This window comes from Pteropus alecto, unplaced genomic scaffold (genome assembly GCF_000325575.1).
Source record: "Pteropus alecto unplaced genomic scaffold, ASM32557v1 scaffold76, whole genome shotgun sequence".
In the NCBI taxonomy this organism is placed as follows: Eukaryota; Metazoa; Chordata; class Mammalia; order Chiroptera; family Pteropodidae; genus Pteropus; species Pteropus alecto.
Window position 1 is genome coordinate 29,990,204 of NW_006443138.1, and position 20,536 is coordinate 30,010,739.

General features: G+C 49.6%; 2 protein-coding genes across 2 annotated transcripts in view; one reads left to right on the top strand and one right to left on the bottom strand.

Annotated features, from left to right (window-relative positions):
* The window catches only part of ADIPOR2 (adiponectin receptor 2), a 76,398-nt gene extending 74,873 nt beyond the window's left edge, over window positions 1-1,525 (top strand). The window contains exon 9 of the mRNA XM_006923886.3: window positions 965-1,525. The gene's annotated coding sequence lies outside the window, so the exon portion shown is untranslated. The remainder of the gene's footprint in view (window positions 1-964) is intronic.
* Window positions 1,526-5,569: 4,044 nt separating this feature from the next.
* CACNA2D4 (calcium voltage-gated channel auxiliary subunit alpha2delta 4) overlaps window positions 5,570-20,536 on the bottom strand; it is a 112,153-nt gene continuing 97,186 nt past the window's right edge. Inside the window, exons 30-38 of the mRNA XM_006923947.3 lie at window positions 13,848-13,918; window positions 13,305-13,380; window positions 12,658-12,710; window positions 12,290-12,345; window positions 11,969-11,989; window positions 9,183-9,300; window positions 7,315-7,427; window positions 6,961-7,043; window positions 5,570-6,235 (exon numbers count right to left, since the gene is read on the bottom strand). Of these exons, the coding sequence (XP_006924009.2) occupies window positions 6,131-6,235; window positions 6,961-7,043; window positions 7,315-7,427; window positions 9,183-9,300; window positions 11,969-11,989; window positions 12,290-12,345; window positions 12,658-12,710; window positions 13,305-13,380; window positions 13,848-13,918 (696 nt within the window). The 3' untranslated portion in view covers window positions 5,570-6,130. The remainder of the gene's footprint in view (window positions 6,236-6,960; window positions 7,044-7,314; window positions 7,428-9,182; window positions 9,301-11,968; window positions 11,990-12,289; window positions 12,346-12,657; window positions 12,711-13,304; window positions 13,381-13,847; window positions 13,919-20,536) is intronic.

Sequence of the window (20,536 nt, forward strand, 5' to 3'; positions counted from 1 at the left end):
CATCATAGTTACTGACATGGAACCAGCCACAAAAGAGATTCTGCCTTGTTCAGGTGCCTCCTGAGCTCATTGACATAGGTTGGGAGAGTGCTTCCTTTGGATTAGGAAAGATGAGTTTCACCTGTGGCACACTGTCTTGGTGAGCCTCAGTATGACAGACATATCAGCTCTCCTTGAACAAAAAAGCCAGTGGAACTCTTGTAAAGCAGGGCCCAGTTCCCACTGTGGAGTTATCAGCAGTCTCTGAACCCTGTTTTTAAGGGATAGCATGGGGGAAGTTTGCAAAGGAAATCATATGTTATTGTCAGGGAGTCTGGTAGAATCTTTAAAGTTTAGTTGAAGAGTGGCTAGAAGTAAAAGATCGCAAGTGTCCCAGAAGTACCCTGTTGTGTCAGGGAGAGTGGCAAGGGGAGGCTCTGGTTCACAGAATTCTGATCTTGGCTCATAGGTGAACCATCCAACAAGCATTTGAGTCTTAGGTTACTTACTATCTTCTATCTTAGACTTCAGGTGATTAAGTTACATCCTGGGGATTATGGATACTAGAACTAAACATTGAGGCCCTAAGCAATGGGGGCTGGCATCCACAACTGGTGTTTAGGAGTATGGGAAGGATTTTCTACTTATTTAGTATAGGGTTTTCTCAGTTCTTTTTCTCCTTTCTCTCCTCTTCTGATCTCCAGCAAAAGCTGGGAAGAACTTAAGAGTATTTTGGTTCTAGGTCATTGCCCTAGGTTCTAGGTGGATCCCAGCAAAAGACTCAGTGGGTGAACTGGCGCAGCGCCTGACAGAACAGTATTACTCCCTTTGAGGAGAAATAGTTCAGCAAGACAGTGCCATCAGGAAGGAAGCTCACTTAACTCCATGGAAGCAACAGCACATATCCGAAGCCAGACTTGCTCTTTGGTCATGCACTTTGGGATATGGGGTATAAGATGCAGCCCTGAAAAAAACACCAACAGAGGTCGCAGTCTCTGGGCCCAGTTGCCCCACAGCCCAAAGGAGGAGCTGAATCTAGTTCAACATAGCACAAACCCCTAGGAAAAATGAAATTTAACATCAACAATGTATAATCCAGTAAAAATCTCCCTCTTTATGGTGTGTGTGTGTGGGTGTGCGCGCGCGCGCCCATTTACGTGTGTATGTCTTTGTGCAGCTCACTACCAGCAGCCTCACTGAGCACTGGGTCTTACAGTGCTCGCTGAGAACTCACCAGGTTGGCGCCTGAATGCCTTACTCTCAGCACTCAGAGGCTGGCTTGTTCTCTGCAGATTTTTAATTTTCTTTTTTGGCCCTAAGCAGATTAGGACCTCTACAGCTTCATTCTATCATCATTAAATAGTGGCCTTTTTCAGTATTTTTTCCCTTTCCCTTTATAAATTGCCGAAGCCACAAAGCACATTTTGGGGGATCATAGAAGGTTGGCATTTCAGAAAGGCATCTGTACAATGGTTGCATTCACTATGGGATTTCCCTACTTGCTGTATTCTCAACTTCCAATAAAAAAACCCTGATGGAATATGAACTTTTGTTGTGTATTTTTTTACTTCCTCTGCTTACCTCTCCAAGGCTTACGTGAATTTTCAGAAACTTTCTAATCTTTACAAATCAAAGTGCTTATGCCCAACTCACTTTCTCCCACCTTTCTGACCAAGTCAAGAATGGAGGGGAGAGCTAACTCCAAGGGCCAGTTCTTTATTAGAGTTTATAAATATAATACCTAACATGATGAACATATGCAAAAAGGGATCTCTTAAAGGACTCTATACCTCATAATCATGACCACCACCCTATGAACTGATCAACTCCCTTTGGTGAGAAAACAGGCTTAGAAAGGCTAAGGCTGACTCTGTGCCAGCACTCTAAGAAGAAAATTCACCCTAAATTGTCTCATGTATATTGACTTAAAAGTTCTGGGGATTTTTAACCCCTCTGTAATTTAAGAAAGAAGAGGAATCCCAACCCTTTTGTCTTAGGTAAATTTAGTCTTTTGCAGGGGAATTTCCAGTATTGGGATAATAGCTCCACTCTGAGCTCTGATTTTTAAGTACAGGTAAAACTTAAGGGTTTGCCATATACTATCTGGGTGTCGAACAATGGATGGAATTCTGCTCTTGAAAAATAAGCTAGACCTACAAATAGCTCATTTGGTTTTTTCCTAGCTTTTTGCTACAAGCTTTCAGTGCCCACTTTCTCAGGTGCGGTTTGTGGATATTGGAAATAGGTAAGGACAAGTTTGAATTTTGACTTTATAAGAATGCTAGGGCTCTGGGTGGCCTAGAGAAGCCTGTGGACAGTGTTGCTTTAAAATTACCCCAGAATTAATTCCTCGTATCTAGAATATTTTGCTTCAGTTACAGTACATTCTGTATTTTCCTTCCCTCAGTGGGAATGAACTGTGGGCCACTACTCCCTGTGTCCTAATGTATTAACTTTTCCTGCCTTCAAATATTTGACTTAGTGAAACAAGGTTAGTCTGGCTATTGTAACTTTTGCTTGTGATGGCATGGAATGGACTCAGTGAACCCAGAAAAGCAGAGAATCCAGCTGCGTGACCACAAAAGCCTCTCGTTACTGTCCTCCATCCCTGCCTTGGCCACACTGACCTGGAAACGAGAGGTAGGTTCAGAGCCCAGTTCTTACATTTGCCAGAAGACAGGAAAGAAGTCGCTTATTTCCCTAGCCTGTTTTCTTTTGTTAAATGGGGCTTATAAAATAATCTTTGCATCTTCCTCCGAGATGTTTTTACTGATCAACATTTCTCAAATTTCTCATAGCGACTGGCTAGCATTTCTCCCCAACTCTTGCTCTGATTCCTCCCATTGTGGTCAGTGACTCCTTCCCTCATATTTACAATTCTGACTTTAAGATGTGTCCACTCTCTTGCCCTCCTGAACTGAAACTTCACTTAGTATTATGAAGTGACTGGTGAAGTATTTTACCTGAAAGCACAGCTATTAAAATACACAACATTATTAGGTGGATTTAGTAGTTATGTCCCTGTACTGAGGAAGGAGGATCTGATAGCAGTCTTGAGTTCTTGGTCATCCAAAGATGTGCAACATTTATAAGAAAACGGATTTCAAGATTTTGTACCCCAAACTCTTCTCATTTATTAAATGACTTTGGTTTTAACTTCGTTCCTCTGAAATCGAGGCTATGGCTCTTTAGCTTGACACAGGCTGCCACCTGCTGTCCTTTAGTGATTTTGTTAAAAGTAGAAAGAGGAAGAATAGCTCTGACTTTCTAAGGCAAAACTCACAAGAATAGTCTGTTCTCCAAGCTAGAGAGCAAGGCTAGTTTATCAGAAGTGGTCTTTGTTCCAATGGTTCCTAAAGGGATTTCCAGACCTTATAGTCCCCTCCTGGCCGTGCAGAGATATGGGAATGAAGCGGACAAAACGAGGCCAGCACTTCCTAAGCTTGGTTTTAAACTATATGGCTAAAATAGTTGATAAATTTACCTGAAAATGCTCTCCCTTGTTGGATGGTGAAGACGATCCTTTCAAAAGACAACACCAGATTGTTGTCCTAGAGAGATACCAGCAGTCGGTGTCTGGGAGGCAGTAGTTGAGATCAGATGCCGTTGGAGGCCTGAACACTTGTTAACGCCACAGAAAGGCGCATGAATGGCTGTGGCCCTTGCAGGGTGGGGCTGGAATCCTGGGGAGGGAGGGCTCCCTGCTGCTTACTCACCCACCTGTGCCAGATGCACACTTAACAACCTTTGCCTGCTGTTCCGTGCATCTAACCTGTAGTTTCTTGGTCCCCTCTTCCATGAAACAAGGTAATAATAATAGGCATATCATGTGACTATCACATTCAAACCTCACAATACTTTTCTAATAATTTGGAGTCAATTTTCAACTCTGTGCTTCAGTTTCTTAGTCTTTAACATGGGACTAATACCAGGGCCTGCTTCGGAGGGGCGTTGTGTTGAATGAGTTAATAGTGGTTACTTCCCTTGTACATGTAAACCCTACCTGTTCCTTCCACTCTGCCACTTAAACTGAGTGAGTGAACTTGAGTCTATCCCTTATTTTCTCTGAGGTTTGATTTCTTCAGCTGTAAACAGGCTGTTAATTCTTACCTCACAGGATTGTTGTGTGACTTAAATGGTAACGGAAATAACATTATGTAATCAATATACAGCATTTTACAAATGCGTGTGTTTGTGTCGAAACACGATAATGAATATTTTAGTGAGTTGGCCTACTCTAGAGAGAAGTGGGGCCAATTTCTGGTGGGAAACTTGTACTTTGAAGTGTGGAGGTCTGAGAAGAAGGTCCCTCAAGGCCCTGTGCGCTGTCTTTGCCTGTCATTTGGGGCTTGGCTAGACCTCCTCATTGGAGGTTGTTTAAACTGAAAGACCTGAGGCCATCCCAGATTTCTACCCAGTCCTGCCTTTAATGTTGCTCTCACAGTGCTGTCTCTCAGGAGCCAGATCTGAGGGGGAGAAAGGAGAAAACTCCAGGACCTCAAGACCCTGGAGGAGGTATATATGTGGACAGTGAGTTTCCAAACATAGCACCCTTCCTGGTGGCCTTTGCTTGGCAAATTGGAATGTTCCCAAAAGTTCTAACCCCAGGAACAGAGCCAGGTAGTCTCTTTTGTAGATCTGTGACCAGAAAAAGACTATCATGGGACCTGGACCTCCTAGGGATTCCAGAGTTAGCTCTCAGAAGACCCCTCACTATGCCGCTGTGAAGGGCTACTTTCCCTGGGGCTTCTCTGCTCGCTGAGCTATTCCTATCGCTTCCGCTGAGCTCATGTTACCTTCCAAAGCAACATCTGTATACCTCACCGTATTGGCTTTTTCTTAGATGCAAAATTTCCTTAGTTACGACTTCGCAAAAGTGTTTTTAGAAGTGTTTTAATAGCATTAATTTGCAGACATCACATGCAGCCATGGTGATGTAAAAGGATTCTGAACACAGGCTTGCGTGCCTGCCCCCCCCACCCCCCCGCCGCCCCCAACACACACAGTTAGAACTTTTTTGAGCAGCAGCAAGGAAATCGAGCTGCCTGGACCATGTGCCTCACTTTGAGGAAGCTATATTTCAAGCTTTGTCTCCTCTTCTCTTTGTCTCATTTTTGCTGTTGGTGCTGTTGGTCTCATTCTGCTCCTCTTTCTCAATACCTTTAAGACCTTGGGTTCTACTGAAGACCAACCAAATTCATTAGAAACGGCTGATGTTGTTTTCGTGGGTCTGGACTTCTGGAGAATAAATGGAACTAAATTCTTTTGTCTTGGTCCAAGTTGAGCTCATGTTAGACTCTCAAAGAGGAGATAGGAAGGATGGAAGAATGCTCATCAAGATGGGGGCTTCTCTGCTCGCTGAGCTATTCCTATCGCTTCCGCTGAGCTCATGTTACCTTCCAATGCAATATCTGTATACCTCACCGTATTGGCTTTTTCTTAGATGCAAAATTTCCTTAGTTACGGCTTCGCAAAAGTGTTTTTAGAAGTGTTTTAATAGCATTAATTTGCAGACATCACATGCAGCCATGGTGATGTAAAAGGATTCTGAACACACAGGCTTGTGCCTGCCCCCCCCACCCCCCCGCCGCCCCCAACACACACAGTTAGAACTTTTTTGAGCAGCAGCAAGGAAATCGAGCTGCCTGGACCATGTGCCTCACTTTGAGGAAGCTATATTTCAAGCTTTGTCTCCTCTTCTCTTTGTCTCATTTTTGCTGTTGGTCTCATTCTGCTCCTCTTTCTCAATACCTTTAAGACCTTGGGTTCTACTGAAGACCAACCAAATTCATTAGAAACGGCTGATGTTGTTTTCGTGGGTCTGGACTTCTGGAGAATAAATGGAACTAAATTCTTTTGTCTTGGTCCAAGTTGAGCTCATGTTAGACTCTCAAAGAGGAGATAGGAAGGATGGAAGAATGCCCATCAAGATGGGGTGGGTGGTACCAGCCATCCTGGAAGGTCTTTGGGAAGTGGTTTCTGGTTCCATCCAGCAACCTCAGGAGGCAGTGACCATTAGCTCAAGATTGAGATAGCACTGACCTGTGTGATAACCCAACTGTAGTGAAGTAGATCCCACATCAATTGCTGACTCTTTAAAATGTCTCTGGAAGGATCACCTCGTCAAAACAGAGGTCAGACTGGGTAGGTGTCACCGCAGCAGTTGGGTTGGTAGTGCCCAGGTACACAGAGGCAGCAGGAGGAGGGAGAGCGAGGCCGAGGTGTCCGAGGTGCCACCACAGTCCTGGGCATTCTCCTGCGAATCCAGAGCAGCGATGAAAGTGCGGCATTCAAGGTGAGGTAACCACTCCAGCCAGAGGAGGCAAGGAGTAGGGATGGGGTCTCTAGGACTAACAGGGGCCAAAAACCCGGGGAAAGAGAGGAGTTCCAGAAAGTAGAAGCATCGCCACCTTTCTTAGAATCCCTTTCTTTTAGGGGAAAGTAGAGGCTCTCACTTAGCCCAAGAGCAGGGCTCAAGACTTCTCAAGACTGGCTGCGGGGTCATCCTCCGAGAATGACTTCAAGGAAGCCATCAACTCTGGGAGCTTCTTTGATGTGGATTATCTGTGGCAGCCTTATTTATCTAGCAAAGATGATAATGTGCATAAAGCACCCAGCTTAGGGCCTGCCACATGGTGGGTGCTCAGTAAATGTTGGTCACCGTTAATATTATGCACATAATGGTTTCCTACCATTTGATCAGTCCATTCCAAGCTAAGTGCAGCGACAATGAGGACAATATAGGGAGGCTGTGTTTTAATTCACTGAGGGCCTAAACTCTGGGAAATGTGGCTCTCTTTGTAGAAGTCCCCTTGGGTCCTGGTTCACTTAGTATTTGAATGCACATATATGAATATATTTATGTGCAACTGCATTCCTGTGTCCAGATGCATATATCTGCAGGTACACAGGCATAGTCACAGAGCCGAGGTTTTAGGGGTGAAGATCAAGCCCCGCCCTTCACCCCCCAGCAACCCCCACCTCTGGATGGAAGGCATGGCAGGAGTCTGGTCGCCTGCGGAGCTTCTGGGAGCGCATCCTGTCACACTTGACAGAGGCGTTATGTGCAGGATTCACTGTTAAGGTGAACACCTCATGGCAGGAACTGATTCTTGGAGACTAAGTTCTGGAAAAGCGCAGGGGACCAACTGCCTTGCAAGTGGCTTCTGGGGTCAGGAGGTAGCACCCAGAGGCCTGGGGGAAGGGTTGGAGAACAGATAATTATGCTCTGTGTGGGGGTTTATGTTGGTGGTGAGGGAGGGTCCGAGCCCCTCAGTATTTCCTGCACCTCCACCCCTCCCTCATCCCATACATCCTGGAAGATTGAAAGGATATATTTGACTTCTGTAGCCTCCTGCAGGACTAGCGGGAAGATGCTACAGTCACAGGTGGGGTCTGTCACCAGGAGGAGAAGGTTACTATTGGGAATCTGTTGAATCACAAATATCCTGCAGCAAAGAGAAAAGTGGGGTCCTGGAAATCCATGGAAGGCTTGACATTGGGCTTCTAGGGAAAAAACTTTCTGGATTTCTAGTATGGAGTTGAGGTGGCAGGGTAAGAAATGGAACCATGAGACAGTTCAGAGCAGGGCAGCCACAGGAAGAGTCCTGGGCAACTGACTAAGTGCTATTGCTTTATCTTACCCACAAATCTTTGCAGTGGTACTGCACCTTTCCTAGAAGATTGGAGAAGGTGAGGCTGTCCAAGTCCAATTTGGGACATTTTTGAGAGTGAAGGAGTTGTTATTAATATGTGCGGTGACTTAGATATAACTTAGGACTGCGCCAAACAAATAGGGATGTGTGGCAATCCTTGTTTTGGGTGAGTGTGGCCATGGCAGACCATATAGGGAAGATGCAATGCTCAGTTTTGGCCACAAGGTGGCACAGTGCTCCTGCACACTGCCCAGGAGTCCTGCAGAGGGAGGGAGTAAAGGATTATGGAAAGCCTGTTACGCACAAGGCCTGGTACATTACATAATATTAGCTGCCATTTAGCATTTCCTCTGGGCTGGATGATTTTACACACACACACACACACACACACACTTATTTAACCTTCACCACACCATATAGGTTACTCCTGTTTTGTCGATGAGAAAACAGGCTAGAAGAGGCTAAGTAACTTGCCCAAGTTTAGACAGCTAGGAAGTAGCAGAGCCACTTTTTAAACTCAAGTCTGTCTACTCTAAAGCCTTGGCTTTGCACCATCCTTACAAGATTTTGAGCTAGGTGCACAGACAACAATAGTTCCAGGAAAACCTCTGTGTTAAGATTAAAGCCGCCCAACGTTACACACTAGTCAGGGATGGGAGCTTGGCTCTGCCTGATGCCAGCGTCTAAGGTGTTTCACTATAAAATAATTTGCTTGATGTCTGGGGTCTCTTGGGGATATCCTGGGAAGCCCCTGCTAAAAGCAAGGCTGGCTAAGGGGACACTCTAGAGAAGGCCATTGCCTACTGGCCCAGGACAGAGCTTCCTGGGTGGTGAGTTCCTCGAGGTCAGAGTTGGGAGTCAGCAAGAGAGTATTTTCATTCAGGCCTCCCTGCCTTCCTGAGCCGGGGCTTGGCACAGCTGGCTGGATCAAGCTGTATCTAGGTGGGAGAAGATCTGAGCATAGGCTGAGCCCACGTACAGCTCCCGGCCTAGGAATGGAGTTGCCAGATGAGGTTCAACAATGCTATGAACCCTCCTCCAGCCCACTCATTCCCGAGAACCTCCTTAAGCTTTCCCGTTTCTCTGCATACACAGATTTCTAAGAGAGAGCTGACTCGTTTCTTTCCTCAAATCTACCCTTGCCTCCCAAGGTCTCAACAATGGACTTGAGCTCATATAGCCCTGACCCTGAGTGAGACAGATAATAAATAGTGGGATCATTTTTTTTTTTTTTTTTTTGGTTTGGAATGGCTTTGGGGCCTGGAGTGGGGGTGGACTTGCTGATATAGGATCTGGCCTCAGGACCTCCTTTCCCTAGTCCCCCTAACACAGCATACCAGACTGTCCCCTGTCCCCAAGTGGCCTCCTCCCTCATACCGTCTGCCTCAGCCTGTTTCCTTCACTAAGGAAAGTGGGAAACAAAGGTCTCTGGAGCGTGACCTTTCACTCAGATCGCCCCTCCTTTCTTCCCACTTTAGAGATGACCCCTTGTGGGTGACCAAGCCCTGCCCCTAGGCTGGGGACAGGTAAAGCTGACTCGGCTCTTACTTCTGGCAGGCCCCGCACTCTAGGATCCCGTTGGCCTCCTGGATGGCCCTCTGGTGCACGAACACAGGGTACTCCGTGTCGCAGGGCTGCAGCGTGTCCTGTTTCTTGTGTTTGTGGGCTGCGGGGAGACAGAGGCGTGGGAGGGAGAAAGGCCTTAGAAGTCCTGCCTGCGGGGATCTCGGCTTCAACATTTCCAGGGCAGATATGGCCACTACACCCCCTAGTCCATTTCCGGATGGCTCCCTTGTTAGAAAGCTCTCAGGACGCATGAAAGAGGGGTGAGGTGGGAGAAAAACAGAGAAGGGAAAGGGGTCGAATAAATGGAGCAGAGTGGATTGCAGTGGAAAGGGCAGAAGACTAGGCATCAGGGGCCTTATATGTCAGTTGTGTGTGATGGACACACTAGCTCCATGACCTTGAGAAAGCCACTTCCTCTCCTTGGAAGCCACTTCCTCTTCATTGTAAGCTGGTGTTGGGACAGAGGTGGAAATGTACTTATCATTAAGGCTCCTTTCAGCATTTCAGACCCCTCCAGGGTCTGAGAGGAAAGGAGAGGCAGTAAGAGAGCCGAGGTGTGGCTTAGGGGAGACTTTAGCACTTTAATCACATCACTCCTCCGATTCATTATGGACAAGTGACATTTTCTCAGGTCTAGCAAAGGTGCTCTACAAGTGCAGGTCCTGGATGAGCCCTGCTCTCCTGTCCCTGTGGCTGCTTAGAGAGCAGAGTGGCGATGGCCAGGGGCTGAGGGAGGCCTAAGCAGCCCCTAGCCTCTGGGGCTCCTCATTGCATGTCTGTGTGGTGCACTTGAATCCACTCAGAAAGGACTCGGCACAAAGAGAAGTGGAGGACCTGGGAGCCTGCCCCAAAGGATCCATGTTTGTTCCTGAGGTGAGCAAAATGCAAACAGGGCCAGTTCACAGGCTGAATGACATTATTTCTGTTTAAAATAGCAGTGCCATTTTGTTAAACAGTACTTCTATCTCTTCAAGGCACTTTCCATGCTATTCCTCTTATTTTCAGGGCCTGTCTGTGAACTAGGCGGAGCAGGCAATAGTCTCCCGTTTTTTGTAGGTGTGATCTTTTGCAGGGTCACACAATGGTCGGTAGGGGAGCTATGGGTCTCCTTAACTCCCAGACCCAGAAAATTCCCACCGGATCTTGATGGCAAGAGGAGATGCCAGGCTGCACACAGGGAAGTCCCAGCTGAGTGGAAGAACCTCAGTGTTCAGCTGGCAGTCCGCACATGTGGTCAGGTTTTGGCCACAGTCACACTGATCTTCAAGGGCTGCCACTGGGTGGCCCTGCTCTCCAGGCCCCTCGCAGAGCACGAGTGGGCACTCTGACTAAAGCCTGCAAAGGCTCGCAACCTGGCTCCTCACCTTCCGGGCCCAGTTACACAGGCCTCGTACCCAGTAGGGGCTGGCCAAGGGCTGGCCTGTCTACCCCATCAGCTGAGTTACTTTGTGTGGGTAGGCCATCTCAGTGATGACAAGAGTAACCATGCCAGCAACGGTAGGGTGAGTGGCTTCCCCAGGGTCGCACAGCTGGGGAGGGGCAGCAGGGCCTGCACTCAGTCCAGGCCTTTGGACTCCAAGCCTAGTGCTCTTTCACTGAGGACATGGCTGACTGGCTGGATCGGGTAGGGGTGGAGCTCCAGGGACAGCTGTCCTGAAGATGAGAAATTCTCAACGAGTGAAGTGAGGACGATCGCTCTCAGCTTTTTCAGGACGAAGCTGCTTGCAGAGAAAGACAGAGAGGAGGAGGGACCTGTTTCTACATGAGTGGTGACACATGGTTCCTGGTTCTCGTCACAAACACCAAGTGACTATGAACTGCCCCAGAGCGGTCCTGTGAAGACTGTGGGGTGTGATTTCCAAAAGGAGTTTGGAAACATGGCAGGAAATTGGCCACGTGAGCCGAGGGTCAAGGACGCCTACAGTAGAGGCAGAGGGAGGGAGTGAAGCACAGTCAGAGAGATGACACAGTGGAAATTATTTTTTCATCAGGAAGCCAAACTCTGTGAAAAAGCAGAGTTGGGGAGTACAGCCTAGGCAGTGGAGCCGTGGCAGAACCCCACAGAAGAGGCTCTATCGGCATGGAGGGGTTGAGCAAAGCCAGCTAAGGAGAGATGGTCCTGTGCGGTAGGGGAGCCTCGGGCCACCAGGGAGTGGAAGTGATGATGTCCCTTTGCATTTTAAGATAAGGCAGCCTCGCTCTCCTTGGGGTGTGGTCCAGAGTCACAGCTGGCTCTGACAGTGAGGACATTTCTTTGATTTGTGGTCAGGGCTTTGAGGAACACTGTCCTCAGATAGAAGGTCATGGGACATATATTATCCCGAGAGTGTCCCAGTGATCAGACGAGGCCCCTGCCTGCCACCCCTTCAACCTGAGCACTGCTGAGGACGCAGGGGACGCCTGAGCTGAAGGCACCACTGTTTGTGCTTCACAGGGTGACCTGATGGCCACTCACTTGCCTGTGGTCATAGCCACTGGACCACATGACCTCTTAGACTTATAAATATTCTCACCCACGGAGATGGCTGGGGTGTTCCATCTTCCCTGGCGTAAGACTGTCCTTGTGTGGGATGAGGTCTGGACTATCTTCCCGCCCATAAGGAATGGGGCTTTAAATTGAGAGAGGCCCCCTGAGTCAGGGGTCCCTGGGGATGAAGACAGCTCAGCCCTCTTGGGTGCACCCCTTTAATGGAGAACTGAGGATGGGCCCTTTGCAACTCTGTGCTACCCTGTCCCATCCACCTGGTTCCATAGTGGGTGCTACTTACAGTGATGGAAGACAGACTTGGCTGCCCAGAACATGAGACACGGTGCAGGGTGGGCATAACGTCACATGAGGTCAGGACGTCACAGGGTGATGATGTCGCATGGAGCAGTGGTGTCCAGAGATGGTATGATGTCACACAGAGAGGTGAGGGGAGCCAGGAGTGAGGGGAAGGTGATGAGAGAAGGCCAAGCAGGATGAGATATGAACAATGAACTCTCCAGAGTTCCCATCCCCTCTGTCACCCACCTAGAGGTGATATGTTTCCCGTTAGCTGACAAATGGCACTGGTATCAAACACCTGGTTACAGTAGCACGTACTCACCCTCCGCCCCAGTGTCCGCATACTGGGAGCCCCAGGTGCTCCACTCCAGCAGGAACCTGTCGGACACAGAGCTGAATCTCGGAGGCCTGACAGCTGGAGCACCAGCACTCCCAGGTGGTCCCCGGTCCAGCCCCCATCCTCTGGGACACCTTCCTCCCTGCTTCAGGGCTCCCGGGTGGGCAGAGAGGTGCCCCTCCCTGGCAGCAGCATGAAGGAGGAGGCCTCATACACTCAGGGCCAGTTCCTCCCTGGGACCTTGCCCTCCTCCTCTGGGGTCCTGGGGACCTCAGACAGCTTGGCTCTAAGGGCTCCCTCAGAAGCCACACCTGTGTGAAGACCCCAGCCCCCAGCCTCAGCCCCCCACTCACAGCAAAAGCTCATTTGCCAGCCATCTGGTTGCAGTCAGGAGGGCAGAGATGGGCTGGGGACGAGAGGGGACACACGGTTAACCCCAGGCCCAAGACAGTGCCCCAATCAGCACCACCATTAGAGACCACGACCCTGGGATGCCCCTCCTGCTGCCACCACCCAACCCCTTCCCAGCAGGGGGAGCCCGGAAAGCTGATTTCTCCGAGAAACTCCTACTGCAGGCCAGACATCTCAGGTTCGACATGCCCGATCAGAGGCTTCATCCTGATGGGCCACCTGGCGATGGTCCTTCAAGAAGCCCAGGCTTCATCCTGATGGGCCACCTGGCGATGGTCCTAGAGCTCCTGACAGTCTGTGAGACCACACTAGGAGGTGAGGTTAGGAGCCAGAGGCCTTGTATTTCATGAGCTGCCAAAATAATTCCCTGAAGCCCCAAAGGTAAGCCTTTCAGGGCTGGGGTTGGGGCAGGCTGAGTGCAGAGATCAGGGGTGCAGGCGGAAGTGGGAGAGGACTTTTTGGTCAGTCTAAAGTGGGGCCCCGAGGCCAGATGCCCACGAATGAGTGAGACAAGGGACCAGGTGACCTCATTTTAGGGTAGGTGGAGGGCTTGCTGTCTGGCAGAGGAGAGGTTGAGGGTAACACTCACGCTGGCCAGGGGCCGGGCGGCGCTGTGATGCTGGTTCGGGGGTTTGCACATGGCCTGGTAGTCATACATGGTCACTCTGAAAACCGGAGACAGGATATGGCAAGTCCAGCCCAATCCCTGCTCCTTCCCCATCCTGTCACCGTCCCTGTCCTGTCCCTGTCCCATCCCCATCCTGTCCCCATCCCCTGCCCCAGAGGAGTCTGCTGCAGGGTTTTCATTCTCTGAGATTCCTGACAGGTGCATATGTTAAGATGAGAAGATCAGAAGACAGCACATGCCAAAAGTTACATTTCTGTACTTTGCTTTAAAGAAAAGGAATAGCAAATTTGGGTTTCCTTCTAAGGCCCCACACGAACTAAAAAAAAACCCCCCCCCCCGCATCCCTGTCAAACCTCTAGCTTCAGAAAGATTGCTTTTGGAGCTCTTTGGGGCTCTCACTATAAGTTTTTGAGGTCAGGATTCCAAGATCTGGCTGGACCATTTAGCATCAGAACCCGCCTTTTCTGCGTGTATTCAGACTGGGAAGAAGCATGTCCCACTTACTGGCTGAACACTCCCGTGCTGAGCAGCTGGGTCATAAGGGCACCATCCACCTCCCCTAGGAATCTTCCCACCTGCGAAGGTGAGAGAGAGGGAAACAGAGAGAGAAGGGTGAGGACTTCTAAACCACCTGCCTTGGCCCAGGGCTTATTTCTGAGCTCCAGTCTTTACCGCCAGTTGGGTTTTCCCTGCAAATGCTCTTCAACATAATCAAAACAGGATTTATTCCCCCTCCCCGCTTTAACCCGATCCCCCGCCATATTCTCATTTCAGTGCTTTTTAAGCTCTAAGTTATAATCCATTAGCTGGCTATGAAATCAATCTGGGGTTACAATCACATTTTTTAAAAAAAGGTACAGAACTCCTTTGAACACTTGCAGTGTGAATCGCTCACAGTAAGGTTAAACAAAGCTTTGCGAAATTTAATGGTATATATGTTGTGTGTGTGTGCGCGCGCGCATGCTGGGTCAGATATAAAATGTATTTCTTTCTGTGTCTCACACTGGCACCCCTATCACCCGGCTCAATAGGTGTGAGAACTCGGGAGCTGTCTTTGATTTCCCCTCCCTCAGCTCCCTTCCATCCTCCCACCAGCGCTGGCTTCTCTCTTTTCCAATTAATCAGTGTTTACTGTGGATCTGTCATTCACCATCCCGACTCCACGGATAGCAACTTCACATACGCCCTCGTCCCCTCTGCAGTCCACTTGGCCCTCGTAACTGAGTTCTCTCCCCGTCCCCCGTCACTGTCACCACTGCTGGAAAACCTTTCTCACACACAGCTGGGATTTGGGCACTCTCTTTTTTGTTTCCTAGAACGGGACCCCTGCACCCTCTTCCTCTGTCTCTCCTTCATTACCCATCAACCAACACTAGGTGAGCACCTGACTGTGTCCGGGGTACCCTCCAGTCAACAAGGTCCCTTGGTCAGCTCACCCTCATGCCTGCTCTGCGGCCTCAGACTGCCCTCCAGCCTCACTCCTGCACTGCCCTCCCACTCGCCCTGCCTCTTGCTCTTGCTGGTCCAATGGAAGAGCTTGGACCTAGGTGTTGGATTTCGATCCAAATTCTGGGTCTGCCACTGTCTGCTGTGTGACCACAGCAGGTTGTTAGAAAGGTTGGGGCTAATTTTTGCCAAGTGTCTGGCCCACAGTAAATGCTGGGTGAGTGGTGGCCAGTGTGACAAAAAGACACTAGGCCTGGCTCTTCTTCTTGCCTTAATTACCCTTCCTCGTTCCTCACTCCAAGGAGTCTTTCTTTCCTTGCCTTCCAGTCAGAACTAATGCCTCCTTCCTCTGTACTCAGAAACTGACAGGTTAATGACAAAACCACACAGGAGAAAAACGAGAGTTGAGAACATGAGGTCTTCAGACTTATCTGAGCTCTGCCGTCTCTGTGCCTGGAAGGCCTGTGTGTTCCGACAGGGAGGGCTGAGCGGCTTCTTCGCAGAGAGCAGGGGACAGGAGGGGACAGCAGGGAGAAGGTAAGGGCATTCCAGTGACAGAATGGCAGGCAGGAAGGTGAGAGGCCGCCAACCCTCTCTGTTCCTCAAAGCACAGCCTTGAAAGCTCTGGAGTTCCTCTAGTTCGAGGGGTCCCTCTCAGCTGCTTTTTGCTCTTCCAGATATTGTGTGTGTGTGTTCCTGCATTACCATACAGCAGGATCCTACTGGGCAGGAATCCACCTCCCGGCTCCCCACCGACCACACAGTATCTTGTTCACGGTTATTACTCAGTGCATGTCTGAGTGACTCAGGATGTCTCAGGATTACTCAGGATGTCTGAGTGAACAGGCAGAGAATGTGCAGGGAGGTGGAATTGAGGCTCCCTTATGAGGCTGGCCCCAATTCCCATATGCCTGCCCCATTCTCCTCCCTCACTCTAGCCTTATTCACCAAAAACCCTGTTGGCTCGGGCACTTGATTCTGAGAAACGAGGTCCCCGAGAGTAAGACAGGATCCTGGACACTGGGAAAAAATGTATCCACCTCTGTAAAGAGGCAACTTAATTTTTAGGATATGTTGCTCTGGTAGAGAATATCTATCCTCCCCTTCTTTAGTCCCACAATCCCAACTTTAATTATGGTAGCAAGACGCTCAACTAAAAGACTACATTTCTCAGACTCTCCTGCGGCTGGAGCTAGCCAATGAAATGTGAACAAAGTCACAGGATGGACTTCCGGGAATCTGTTTAAAGGGAGATGACTCTGCAGGAGGTGCACTTTGTTCTTGGCTGTTGCCTGTCCCCTTTTTCTCCTCTGGAAAGTGGACAAGAAGGCAGGAGCTCCTAAAGCCATTTTGTGATCTTGAGGATGGGGACACCTGGTGACCATACTATACCAGGCCTGGGCTGCCTTCATCCAATTAAAGAAAATAAACCTTTCATTTGTTTAAGTCACTGTGGTGGGGATTCTATTCCTGACAGGAGTACGCAATTCCTAGCTGATATAATTTTATTTGAACTTAGAGTAAATCGGTGCCTCAAATAGGTAAATTGGTCGAATTTCCTGAAACTGCAAAGCCAAGGTCCAAACAGTCAACCTTGGGTACCCTGTCAATTTAGGCCCCCCAGAATGAACGTGGAGGGGCAGCCAGAGCACATCACAGGAGGGAGACTACAGTCTCCTTACAGCCATAGCACTGTAAAACAGCTCTGGGAACCCCAGGCTCCTGTGCCAGGAGCTCTATCTGCCGACGAGGTTTGCTCACACCGGGGTAGGGCTCTGCTTTCATCTGGGATGACCCCACACAAGCAATGGTCCCTTGGGCTGCCGAGCTCTGGGGCTGGAGCAAAGGGCCTGGGGCTTCCTGAATTTCCAGTCTGGAATGAGGTCTTGTGAGGTACCACCCAGGAGCCTGGAGCAGGAAGCAGATGGGCAGGTGGCAGCCAATAAAGCAGAACTAACGAGTGTCCTGCTGGCCGGCAGCAGTCCCTGGTCATAAGCTAATTTGCATGCCTGCGTGAGGCTGCTGTCCCTAGGGAGAAGGGGGACCGGAGAATGAGCTGAGGCAAAGATTCACTCTGGTGTCTGTATGGAGCAAATGTCACATGGTTTCCTTACCTAGGAATAGCCTCAGTTTCTTCTTCTCTAAAAACGGGATAATTCATCGTCTTAAGGAGTGTGAGAATTAAATGAGTTACCAGCGTGAAATCACTGCGCCTGGCTCCAAGTGAGGACCAGACCTTTCCCTCCTTCCTGCTGTACAGCCTCACCTGGCTCCCCTGAACTGCCCAGTCTCCTGACAAGCACCTTTGACCCCACAGTGGGGCAAGGAAGAGTGTGGAGGAGTGGGCACCAGCTCCACACCCCTGGAGAGCCTCTGCCACCATCGGCCATCTTGGGGTTCAAGTGATCCGCTGAATTTCACTTAAGAGACACCCAGGCTGAGCTGCCCAAATGAGGCTGCCTTGGCCCCAGGAAAGTAGAATGTGGGAGAGCCCAGAGACATGGCGAGGCAGGTGGTGAGGAGGGGGGCTGGAGGGGCAAGTTCACGAGCACATGCAGGGCAGGGAGGCCAGCATTTCTCCTGCACCCGCCTCACCCACTGCACTGGGAGTGACTCAAAGACAGCCTGCCATGCCATGTGAGCAGGGAGGACAAAGGACTTGGACAGGCAAGGAAGGAGAAGGAGAGCCAAAGAAAACAGAGCTGAGGCCCAGGAAGGGCGCATCAGGGGCCCTGAGAGGGCGGAAAGGGTCACCCTGGTCTGAAGGCCTTGCAGGACCTGGCTCTGTGCGCTGAGGGTGAGGAGGGAGGAGGTAATATGCCTTCTGAGATTTAAGCCTGTAGGGAGAGACACCACAATGGGGTATCTGATTTTGCAGTTCTGCTGCCCCTTCAAGGTCCATTTTGAAGCTCCTGTGTGTGGGTGCTTCCCACAGGCAAATGGAAGGACTCAGAGTCCTCAAATCCAGGGTGATAGATCCACTGTAAACACTACAAAAATCCACGGAGCTGTTGTCTCTCTCTTGGTCCCAGCTGTCTACTCTCTTTCTAGGCCCCAAATACAGGGCCGTAATCCTGTCATTTGTAGTTCTTTATTATAGGAATGAGCCCTGAGCTGAAAGGCCCAGTGAGGCCAAATGTCTAATCAGCAGGCCTGGAACACTACCAGGACCAGGAGACAGCCAAGCAGCCCTCCCTCAGGCGGGCTGCAGATGGTGCTCTGAGGCTTCTGCATGCATACTGTTTGCTGGGTAGGAAGGCCTCTGTGAGGAAGGGCTGGGGAGGACTTGTCTGGGAAGAATCTTTGCATCTAGAAGAGTGGCAGGCTTCTCTGCTCAAGCCCCCAGGTGCACCTTGGCAAGGAGAAGTAGTAGCCTGACCTTTTGGCACATTAGCCCAGTCTGTAAAGTACATCCAAATCAACTGCAACAGGCATTGAGGCCTAGGCACTGGTTCTCACACTTTACACACCAGAATCACGAGAGGGCTTGCCACAGCACAGATGGTGGGCCACCCCAGAGTTTCTGATTCCCTCGGTCTGGGGCTGGGCCTGGGAACATGCATTTCTGTCAAGCTACCAAATGCTGCTGATGTTGCTGGTCCCCCCACCACACTTTGAAGCCCGGGGATAGAAGAGGGAGGGGGAGGAATGAATTGGGAGAGGGCCCAAGACATGTGGCAGTTGGTGGTGCTTAGGTGTGTATAGGGTGGGGCAGGTTTGGATGGGTGGGTGGGTGTGTGGTGGGACAATTCTGAAATGCTTTAACAATGGCTCCAGCCTCTTGACAGTCATACTCTTGTGTGAGCCTGTCTCCTGAGTGCAGGCTGGATCTAGTAACTTGCTTCTAGTGAATGGAATATGGTAAAAGTGACCAGATGTCACTTCTGAAATTAGGTTCTCAAGACTGTGACTTCCCTCTTGCTGTCCTCTCTCTGCTCGTCTTCGCACACTTGCTCTGATGAAGCCAGCTGCCATGTTGAGGGCTGCCCTCTGGAGAGGCCTGCCCAGCTAGCAACTGAATCCTGCCAGTGACCATGGGAATGAGCTTGAGAGCTCAGCTTCCTCTAGTAGAGACTTGAAATGACTTGAATGGAGCAGCTCTGGCTGACGCCTTTTGCCGCCCTGTTACAGGCCTCTCCCCGCTAAGCCACACCCAGATTCCTTACCCCCCCAAAACTGGGAGATAGCAAGTCTTGTGGTTTTAAGCCATTAAATTTAGGGTAATTTGTTATGCAGCAATAGATACTGCTACGGAATTATTGAATGAATTATTTGGGGGGACAAAATCAAATGTAAGTGGATGAGTAGCCTGACCTGGATGGCTGCCAGGTGCTGCTTATATCATTGGTGTCTCTGGCCTGGGTGTAGCTCACCTAGTGCCCTCTCATAACCTAACACGCTCAGGCCACAGGGTCAGAGTTGTCCAGAATGAGGGAAGAAAACCTTGTCAAGATGCAGCTGTTCCCAGAGTCTTGACACTAGCCTTGGAGCTTGACCCAGGGGTCTGGACTCCTGGGCTGCGGTGTTCGGGGTCCTACAGGCACCGGTCCTAATTCTATAAGACTCGGGCCAGAGCAGCACGGTGAGCAAACTCTGCCCCGAACACGAGCAGGGAGACCTGGGGCAGCAGTTCAGGTTGGGCCGGATGATGACTACCCAGGCGACCCGGACTTGCAGCCTGCCACATCTCCCTAGGGTCACCCACCTGCCCAACAAATTCTCGATTTCTGTCAGAACCCACGCTCTCTCAGTTTGGCTTTCCTCTCCAGAGGTCTTTTCTAGAAACTCTCTCCCCCTCACATCATTGCTCTTTACTTGTAAATCTGGCTTTTCTGTAGCTGTGAGTTTTAGGTTCAATAACTTAAACTTGCAGATCCTCAGTTTTTTCCTCTGGTATAAAATGAGACTAATAACATCACTAGAGATGATCAGGGGACTCACAGTGGGGGAGGGTGGAGGGGAAAGCAAAGGGCTGTGTTAGAGGCGAGGGTGACCAAGCATGGTAGGCATTTGGGGCTCTGAAGGAGCTTCTAAACGGTCCCGACCCTCTTAATGAACATCAGATTTCATTTCATTTACACCCTGCTTTATTTTACAAAGGATTTTAAAAACTATCGACAATGTTATAAGAATAGTTGAGAAAGCAGAGATAAATGAGCTAAGTAGACATCTACTTTATAAAATATAAATCTCTCAACAACTGTTTGCTACCATATATTAACCAGAGTTGTACCCGGTGAGGTCATGATTTGTGAAGACATGTGAGCAGGTGTGCAATAGGACCAAAGTGAGTTATGCACAGGGCCCTTTGGGGGTGCCTGTCACTGGGCCTTACTCCCTGCAAGGTCGTCCTTCTACCTCTCAAGCAGGGGTCAGCAAATGATGGCCCATGGGCCAAATCTGGCCCTTGAGCTAAGAACGTGTTTCTATTTTCAAATGGTTGGAAAATATCAAAAGATTAGTAATATTTCATGATACATGAAAATTATGTGGAATTCAAATGTCAGTATCCATAATTCAATTTTATTGGGACAAAGCCATGCTCATTCATTTAGATACTGCCTGTAGCTGCTTCCGCACTACAACAGCGGAGTTGAGCAGTTGTGACAGAGACAGTCTGAACCCAGAAGCCTAAACATGCACTATCTGGCCCTATCGGAAACCGTTTGCTGACACCTACTCCAGAGCATGGCCTCTCAGACTTGGCTGTTCTCTCCCTGTGTCTTGCCGCTTTCTTTCCCAAGCGT